The following is a 9,555-nucleotide window of genomic DNA, read 5'->3' as shown; positions in this document are numbered from 1 at the left end:
GCTCTTCAGCTCTGGCTCACCAGCACTCCTCCTACCCCACTGAACCTGAAAACAGCCGGACGTGTCGGACCCTCTCAAGAGAAGCCAACACCGAATTGCGCGTGCCTCGACATTGTCAGGACTAGGCCTCTCGCCGCTTCCTGCACATCCCTCCCAAAGCTGGTAAACACGGCAAACGCTGAAAAAACCCTCCAACTTTTTAAACTGTCAGCTGAGAAAGATAAACATAATTTATACCTCTAGCAAAGGAATAGCTTTTTTTATCATCTGCACCTGTAAATAAGAACTTACAGGTTAAAATAAAAATATTTACATACAAATAACTGACAGAAAAAGGATTGAAAAAGTAAGAAATCAAAACATATACTGGTTATAAATGTTACTAATAACATCAACTACGGCAAGGATTCCACGTCACCCACATCTGAACTGTAACCCAATATTGCCTCCACTGCAAGAGGTATTTGTGGGAATGCTGGAGGATATTCTCATCACCTGCCTCGTGACACGTGACTGTCCTTTTATCGCAAACGCAGTCTTGACTTTATTACGTTTCCAGTTGTGCCAGCAGGGATTTTGGTGAGGGGTTTTCTCGTTTCCTTTTTGTACTTTGTCACCAACACGTTGTAAATAAAATCTATGTAGTCTTTATTTTGTGAAATCTAGGTAGAAAAGTTTCTTTTTTGACCTTTCATCTAGTTTAAAAAATTCAGTATAAAAAAAAAAAATTCTCCTCTGAAATTTGAACAGTCCACAAAAGTTTTACCTTCTTTTCTTACACACTTTTATGACAGTAAAGATCTTTCAAAGTTTTTAGCTCTTCAATTAGAGTTTTGTTCTGATTTTCCAGGACCGCAACTCGGTTTTCCAGGCATTTAACATACTCCTTTTTCTTTCGACGGCATTCTCGAGCAGCTTCTCTGGAACAGACATGCAGAAACCATGGTTTGGTTTAGGTGTGAGATGTGTCTACCCGAGGATGTTACGGTTCTGAGTGATACGAGCTGGCATGCGAACGGAACAAGCTGGGCAGTGCACGCGGCTCGGTGGAGAGCACGACATGCAGCGGAACCTGCAAACACACGCGGCGCTCGGCCTGCGGAGAAAAACCAACTCCTCTCCTCCGAGTCGCCTGAGACACAACGTGCAGCAGCGTGTTTCGGGCAGGATTTCCAAGGGTTTTGGTTGCAGTGCACCATACCCATGGCACAATCGGTAAATTTGGCTCTCCAGATGCTAAACATTTGTCCTTTGAAGACGTACTTCAGGACATGACCAAGTCAAAGCAGCCCACGTGCGCTTACATACCTGTTCTTCATCAGCCTGATTTCTCGTTTCAGCTGCGGGTCATCCGTCTTACTCGTCTGTGAGGTCAGAGTGACGGGAGACGTCATCACCACGGTCTGAGGCAGGGACGTGGTGGTTGGCGTGGTGCGGATCTGGTACGTCTGCATGTCTCCCGACGCGGCTGTGGCGAGAACAGACATCCAAACGTGGCGGCGTTAGAACGGTGGTCGTTAGCGAGGGGTATTTCTCACCGTTCCGCAAGGCGTACTCACTCTGCACTACCACCTGGTTGCTGGGTACAAGTATCTGTTGACCGTCTGACGTCTGTGCGTACTGCAGTATCGTTGTCCCGGGCTGAGCACCGCCAGCATTCGTCATCGTTAGCGTCTGCAGACCCTGCACGCCATCTGCCCCGGGGCTGGCCAGCTGGAGGCCGTTTGCAGCAATGGCAACTTAAAGAGAAAGCAACAAGTGCAACAGAATTTGTGGCTGTAGGTTGTAACACAGAGCCAAAGGTGAGTCTGTGGGCTGTGCAGCTGTTCCCAGGGCTGAAAAATACCAAAAGCCTTTTTTCTTCCATCGTTTTCAACTATCACATCTTGCTGCTGGGTTCTGACTAACCGTTCTGGGTGCAAGCAGCGAGGTGCTGGCCCCGGGGGGAGCTGCAGGGGTGGCCCCCGGGAGGTGTGGGACTGCCCCGTGCCAGATACCAGCACCCCCGACCCACAGCTGGGGGCTCCTCTGGGAAATGGATTTAGGGGCAGAAATCCCACCAGGCTGAGGGGTGGAGGGGAAGTGAGAAACAGCGATATGAACCCAGCTCGGAGAAGCTGGGTGAAGAGCGGGTGCTCCAGCTCCTGGAGCAGGCAGCTCTTTGGTGTGCAAGCACAAGGAATACCAGGGGGTAAAAGCAAAGGAGTAAATCCTGCATTCTGCCACCTCCTGTCACCACAGGAACATCTTTTGCTGCGCCCTATGACAGAACTAACATTGTCTTCACCAATTTTACACTCTGGGCTAGACTGAACACTAGAAGACTGCTGTGTATTTCGTAACAACATCCTCTGAACGACCTGACGTGCAGAAATTACGATACCGAAGCACTGAGTTTTTCTGGAGTCTTTACACCAGTCTTTCCCTCGGAATAACAGTGCTAACCTCACTGTCAGACAAACAACCAAACTGTTTGAGTTTCATCTTAGTCAAATATGTAACAAAATCTGTAGTTTGAGGCAAGCTGAATAGAAAACCACGTCCAGTTGGGCCCTATTGGTGTAACGTACTGTACTGTCCAGTGCTTGTCTGGTAGATCGGCGTGGGGACGGACATAGACGTAACGGTAGAGACGCCGGGACTCTCCTCATCTCCTTTTCTGTCACAAGTATCTTCAGAAGAAAGATCTTTCAAAATTTTCCTATTAAAAAAAAACAGTGTCCTTTATCAGCTCTAACACCAGGGACAAATGACTGCAACAAACCACTCCCCCGGTTCGGTATTAGAGATGTAAACACCACAGTTCTGATGTGCAACAGTTCATCGAATTAACACCAACGTGTATGAGGCGACTGCCTCAAACTGTCAGTAATTACACTGCCGTAGTTTATGTAGTCTGGTTGTTATGTACATCGTTTTATAAGCCAAGAGCAATTCAAGCCAGCTACCCACTTAGAAAGGATGCGCTTGTGCAATCAGCACCAACTCCAGATCTTCACTCCTCAGCCTCTCGAAGCCTTAGGAGTTTGGAGCGGTAAGGGGAAACCAGCACCACCTACAGCAGCTTCCAGGAAGGTCCAGAAAAATGAGGTGCTGAAAACTACCCCTGCAGCTGCACCGTTTCATTTCAGTAAAAGCTGCATCAGAGCTGCCACCACAAATGTTTCCAGGGATATGTAACTGGCCTATGAAGAGATTTTTCTGCTTTACGACTTGACCCTCTTCAAGAACAGGCTCTGTATATCCAATTAAACCCGGGTTGCTCTGGCTGGTGTCAGAACAAACCAAGAAGGAAGTTACTATAGAAAAGTTTAACAGTACAATCTTTCTTGCAGTGCACAGGGAGACTTTTCATCTCTCTCCTGCATTTACTTCAGCTCCTGCACAGCTTCTCAAACGACCCGTGTCCCACGTAACAATCCCCTGTGAAAGCAGCACCGATGGAAGGATGAATTCTGCGCATTTACCCCAAGCCCAGTGATGAAGGAGAGGCTCTTCTCTGAAGAAAAAAGCAGCACTGACAGCTCCTGATCCCAAACCTGCACGGCTAAACACTCCTCCCACAGCAGCTCTGCCCACAGCTCGCATTTTCCTACCCTGGCTACAGTAACCGATGATTCAGAATTGCTCTTTCCCATCACAGCATCCAGCTCTGGGGCCCTCAACATCAGAAGGATATAGACCGGTTGGAGCGAGTCCAGAGGAGGCCACGGAGATGCTCCGAGGGCTGGAGCCCCTCTGCCGTGGGGACAGGCTGGGAGAGTTGGGGGGTTCAGCCTGGAGAAGGGAAGCTCCGGGGAGAACTTACTGCAGCCTTCCAGTGCCTGGGGGGGCTACATGAAGCTGGGGGGGGACTTTTTCCAAGGGCAGGGAGTGACAGGACAAGGGGTGACAGGTTTAAATTGAAAGTGAGGAGGTTTAGATTAGATATCAGGAAGGAATTCTTCCCGCAGAGGGTGGGAGCACTGGGACAGGTTCCCAGAGAAGCTGTGGATGCCCCATCCCTGGGAGTGTCCAAGGCCAGGTTGGATGAGGCTTGGAACAACCTGGGCTATGGAAGGTGTCCCTGCCCATGGCAGGGGGGTTTATCTTTAAGTTCCCTTCCCACCCAAACCATTCCATGGTTCTGTGATTCTAGATCTACGATCACCATTTTTGACTGCGTGCAAAATAATAAAATTCCTCCTAAATTATTTGTTCTGGTAGGTAATTCAGGGTGAGCTACAGCCCTCCGAATCAAACATTCTCAGTAGGAAAAGCAGAGGCAAAAGGAGGAACAGTAACAGCTGTCAGGAGCACCAGGCAGGTTCCCAAACTGCCTTTTAAAATTTTCAGAACACGATCGTAAAAAATATTAACATTTGTGTTCTGTTTCTAACAAATCTGTTATTTGCAAAGCTGGGAAGTGGCAGTTGACTACACTCCTTGTTTCAGTAAAATGAGGTGACTGAGTAAAAGTTTTTTTTACACGATGCCATGTCGAAGCTCATCTCCACCTAAGCCAAAGGCCTCTTGCAGCAAGTGACAGCTCACACAGCACCCTCAGAGCGCTTCCTGTGCAAACAGATCCACGGCGCCCTTCACGTGGAAGAAACCAACTTAGGGGTGGGCAGAACAGATGAAGCAATTGAAAGAAGCTGCTCTTTTGGTTTCAAATCCAAGTTGCAGGTAGCACTTACCGGTAAGATGGACGACGAGCTAAGATGCCTCGAGCTTTCTGTGAAGAGCCTATGCTGTCTGACGAGTCCTGAGAATCTTCACTCTCAGACAATGAAGATACCTAAAAAACACATTCCAGGTGGTTACCCGGCACAATCCAGAAGAGATTACACATTGTAACGGCATATGAGCTAAAGCTGCATGAAAACGACACAATTCCAGCTAATCACAAAAGAGAAGAACCGGTGGGTTTCTAGTTTCACTATCCATTATTTCCAGCAATTATCAAAGCCTGTTACATTAGGAAGGTCCTAAGGTGTTCTCTAAGATCCTAAGGTGTTTTGTTGGACAGAATATGAGCCAAATGCCAATAAAATTCAAGGCAGCAGCGTATCAGGGACTAAATACACCAAGTATTATCTAGAACTTTCTCTTCCACTGTCTCCTCATGCAGTTGGCAAGTGTTATTTTTCTCTCTGATGCTCCTTATTAAACAGAAGCTAGCAGAACATTCATTTGTACTTATCTGTGTGCCAGCAACAAGAAGTCAAGAAGAATGCACGTGGCTCTGGGAAAAGCACTTCTCACTTAACTGCTGCTACAGAGACAAAAAGAGCAACCTACTATCAACTGTGCAGAAAAGCCGCTCAGGTACTGCTTTTGTCTCCCCCCCGAGCACCAAGGCCACAAGGTTCATAAGTTACAGAAAAGAATGAAAGAATAGAGTCAGTGGGGACCCTGCAACCAGAACACGATGGCAGGGAAGGGATTAGCGGAGACTCGAGTCAACAACTGACTAAAGAGAAACGTGTTTTCCTTCCCACGAGCTGATGTCACAGAACGACGACAGCTGAAAACGCATCAGGGGTTTACTTTTCATGGTTTATCAATTTAACGTCGGACAGACGAGCGCCGTGCAAAGAGGAGTGACAGGTTAATGCTTTTTAGTACAGTCCTCCCTGTCCTTCAGCTGACTCGAGCAGTCATTTCAGTGTAACCCCAACACCGTGCTGTCCAGAGGGCAGCCCGGAACTAAACGAAGCAGCGACAGACTCGACTGTGAACTCCCCAGGGCACCTCTCTGAAGTGGCTCGTCCAAAAATCACATGGCAAACGAGTGAGACACAAGCAGAGCGCTTCGGTGCCGCGGACACGGAGTTACAGCGCGCGCGAGGTCGGCAGTCAGTTCACCCACCGTCGCTTGGGTCCACCTTGTCCAAACACGCATCATCCTCACTGGCCTGTCCTATACCTGCCTTAATTGGGTATTAAAACCTGTTTACAGCACCAATTAAAGAGCTGTGGGTTGGTTTTTTATGCAGGGAGGCGATGTCAAGTAGCTTCGTTTCAACTCCAAGGGCAGCTTTAGCACTACAAATAATTTCAGCATTAAGAACAATGTATCCCCAAAACACCGTCACCAGACTGCTCGCTGGCTCCTGCAGCAGGGCCAGGAAGAGCCGAGTCAGACAAGCCTTTACAAGCCTCTTCACGTACAGAACACGGGATTTGTGGTGGTTTAACAGCCACGGTCGTTACCTGCACGGTCTGCACCTGGGGCGAGTGGATTACAGAGGAGGATTGAGCCGTCTGAATGACTCCCTGGACCTGGACTTGTTCTCCAGGAAGCTGAACGACCGTCAGGGGAGCAGGACCTCTTAGAGACATCTACAACAAACCAGAGAATCGTTAACAAAAACGGTATCCAGAAATATGCACGGAGGAAAACATGCAGTCACAGAAGCTTCTTTTAAGTCTAAATAAGTCAAGGAAGGCAACCTTTAAAATGTGTAATTTTGAGATCTGTATCTGCATACGGCAAAGGCTGAACCCGTTCCTTATGTGACCTGTGTGAGGGGAGAAATCAAATACGTAGCATTACGTGCAAAAGGTTAAAACACTGAGACAAACACACACAGCTCTGAAGGAACCCCCATGATGGAGGCTGGAGGGACCCCAGGAAGGAGGCTGGAGGGACCCCAGGACGCAGACTTCTCCAGCATGACGCGCCGAGCCGAAGCGAGCACAACTGCTTTCGTGTAACACCAGCCCCACGCACAGATAAAGCCCTACATCTGTGGCAGTTCACTGAAGTTTTGATTCCATTTTAAGAGCGTCTTAGACATAGTTAAGCAGAAATAAAAGCGCCTACAAAGTAGCCTTAATTGACACTGACGTTAACAGGAGTTCGGGGCCCTAAAATCTGAATCAAGGTGAAATGATCAACAAGCCCGAGGGCTCAGGACAGATTGGACCAAGAGTCCTGAAGTGATGCAGAAAGTACCATCAACAACGCACATATTTGGTGTCCTCGGATTTTTTTTTTAAGCAACCAGCACATGGCCGTGGTTCAAAGATCTCACAGAGAAGAGATCACAAGAGTTAAGCACAGCAAGAGCCGACCAACCTACTCAGAAAGTTCAAGGCACGAGAGCTGGAACTGAAAGAAAGGAGGAAGAAGTTAAGACCCGGTGTGCAAGCTCTGCACAGGGGGAGCGACAAAGGCGATGGCCTCTGTTTGTTAATGTTTTCAAACTAGCAATTTCAATAAATGTGGTGGCTGCAACCGAGGTTTACTTGGCAAAGAAGTTAATTACTACTGCCACCCCACTCTAAAATGCTCTTTACGTTCTACCAGATTTTGAACTTGCGTGAGCCTTTGCACTTAAGAACTGAGTTACAGGCAGAGGCAACCGGCTTCCTCCCAACATTTCTTCACGACTTGATTAATCTGCAATCTATGAAAAGATGGAAGGACCGTTAAAACTCACACAGCTACTTCTCCGTTTAATACCACTGCCGCAGCACTACAGGTCACCGGGAGCTTCGTACAAGAACAGCCCGTAGGCAAAGCCCAGGATGCTGCCTGACACTCCACCCTGCCTCTGCCTTCTGCAGGTATCTCAGTTTCGCACCAGAATCTAAACAGCCTCCACGGGGTAACCAGCAGACGAGCTGCACGACCTCACTGTCCCACAGGCCGGCTCCGTGGCAGCAGACTTCACCTGGCGACACTCCTTGGGATGCAGGAAGCCGAATCGTGAGGAATTCAGGATACAGCTTTGAGAGTGACATTACCTCAGGGTGAGGATGTCAAATTTCCAACTTCAGATGATTTACTGCATTAAATACTTTCACGTTGGGCTGAAATCCAAGTGTCTCCACGGTGCTGAGCACCCAGGATCGCTGTTACTAAAAAGGAGCTGCAAATGCCGCTTCTGAAGAAATGAAAGTTAGGCCTCGGCCCAATACAAAGCAGCTTCCGCACGTCAGGTCGGTGACAATGCCAGAGGACGTGCAACCCAACAACAACGCTGGGCTGCATTTCTGCACTGTGCAAGCAGGACAATTAATTTTGGTCTTTGGAACCCAAATTTTATTCCTTTCGTGTCGTCCGTCAACCAACGAGCACATTTTTCTCAACCTTCTTCCGGTGTTTCTTCTCTGTGTTTCTAAAACTCAAGAATTAATGTGGTTTGTAGTCCACAAAAATGGCTCTTAAGCACCACGACTGTTTGCTGAGATCTGGCCCCGGCTCTACCTGTTGAGCAATACGAGAGGGCTAAGCTGTCCGCAGGGTTGTACCTTGTACAGCTGATGCCACTGACCTGTTACCGCTGCGCTCGTGCACCTCGGCCACAACCAGCTACAAGAAAAGTAACGAGTCGAATTCAGTTAATGATCAATTTGAACAGCAGACAGGTGCCCAACTTCCACTCCTGGAGAGAAGCTCAGCATGTGGTGCTTTTAGCCTTCCTGGGACATTTTTACTTCGCTCTTTGTCCTTCGATGTCACTTTCTGCTATGGAACAGCCCAGCATGCTTTGTCACTCCCCCTACGATACCCCGAGCATCGTTACACCTTCTCATGGGGACGACAGGGGAGACACGGGGGGAGCTTTCCACTTGCCCTGGGGTTCGGGCAGGTCGAGCACAGCACCCAGCACGCTGCCTCTCGAGGCCTCAGAGCCCAGAGCAGCACGAACCCCTGTTTCGGAAGAGGAGACGAGTCCCGTTTCGCCCTGAGAACCCCCACAGTCCAATGCTCTGTCACAGGTCAGACCTACCCCGTGCTGCAGTTTGCTGTCAAATGTATCTACTGAATTTCCTGGGGTCCAGTGAAAACGAAGTCATGAGATGTAGGAAGAAAACCCAGATGAAGCACTTTTACTAAAGAACAGCTTGCTCCAAGGAAAATAAAAGGTTTTACCCAAGCTACCAGCCAAACCTATTTAACACATCTGAGGGTGTGTAAGAACTAAACAGGGTTTTAAAATCAAAGCCGAGAGAAGAGTTTTGAGTTTTAAACCCTGCAGAAGTCACTGTCTCCATCTAATACAGCCAGTAACACTTCCCTCATGCCGAAGAATTTATATTTAACTCTTCAACGTGTCTTGACAGCATCCCCCCCTCCAATACCGGGGGATTCGGTGATGTAGAAACGCATGCTTTTGAGGCGGGGTGAGTGGGTGGACCAGCCTAGAGCATTAGAAGATGATCAGTGAGTGTTAAACATTTTGTCACAGAAGGTTTGAAACTGTTGAAAGGACAGTTGCTATGAGACTGGAAATTACATTTCTTTCTGTGGAAATGTGAGTCATTGATTTTTCCTTACTGAGATAAACCACAGCTCTTGCAGCCTGACGTATACTCAGAGGGTAAAAAGTCACTGTACACCAGACCAGAACCTTGTTCTTGCAATCCTTACTCATCTGAGGAGTCCCGTGGCAGAACTCCCCAAATAAGTTAGTAAAACAGGGATTTCTGGAGGGCAAACTGATGAGACAGCAATGGTTTGGAGATACACGAAACCGGGCCCTGCACAGCACAGAACAAACGTTCTCCAACACGGGATTCAGCTTCCCAACATCCTGGTTTGTAAACACAACCCAATTC

At 48.2% G+C, this 9,555-nt stretch overlaps 1 protein-coding gene across 1 annotated transcript; it reads right to left on the bottom strand.

The window, feature by feature from the left end:
* Window positions 1–430: 430 nt before the first annotated feature.
* Window positions 431–8,251, bottom strand: ATF1 (activating transcription factor 1). Its single transcript, XM_010148580.1, has 7 exons — window positions 8,201–8,251; window positions 6,199–6,327; window positions 4,680–4,780; window positions 2,571–2,701; window positions 1,560–1,739; window positions 1,309–1,468; window positions 431–920 (listed from the first exon to the last, which is right to left on the bottom strand). Exons 2-7 carry the CDS (start codon window positions 6,325–6,327, stop codon window positions 776–778), a joined length of 846 nt encoding a protein of 281 aa, XP_010146882.1. The 5' UTR covers window positions 8,201–8,251; the 3' UTR covers window positions 431–775.
* Window positions 8,252–9,555: the final 1,304 nt, after the last annotated feature.

The sequence above is a fragment of the Eurypyga helias genome, unplaced genomic scaffold (assembly GCF_000690775.1).
Source record: "Eurypyga helias isolate BGI_N326 unplaced genomic scaffold, ASM69077v1 scaffold20603, whole genome shotgun sequence".
NCBI lineage: Eukaryota > Metazoa > Chordata > Aves > Eurypygiformes > Eurypygidae > Eurypyga > Eurypyga helias.
Note: the sequence above shows the minus strand (reverse complement) of the source record. Positions and strands in the feature narration are given on the sequence as shown.

What these genes read in the sequence shown, in the direction of transcription:
- ATF1 (XM_010148580.1), bottom strand. Translation starts at nt 6,327, where the DNA reads ATGTCTCTAAGAGGTCCTGCTCCCCTGACGGTCGTTCAGCTTCCTGGA. An exon ending in CCCAGGTGCAGACCGTGCAG is followed by an intron (nt 4,781 to 6,198) that starts GTAACGACCGTG and finishes TGTGTTTTTTAG; the next exon opens with GTATCTTCATTGTCTGAGAG. An exon ending in GCTCGTCGTCCATCTTACCG is followed by an intron (nt 2,702 to 4,679) that starts GTAAGTGCTACC and finishes TTTTTTTAATAG; the next exon opens with GAAAATTTTGAAAGATCTTT.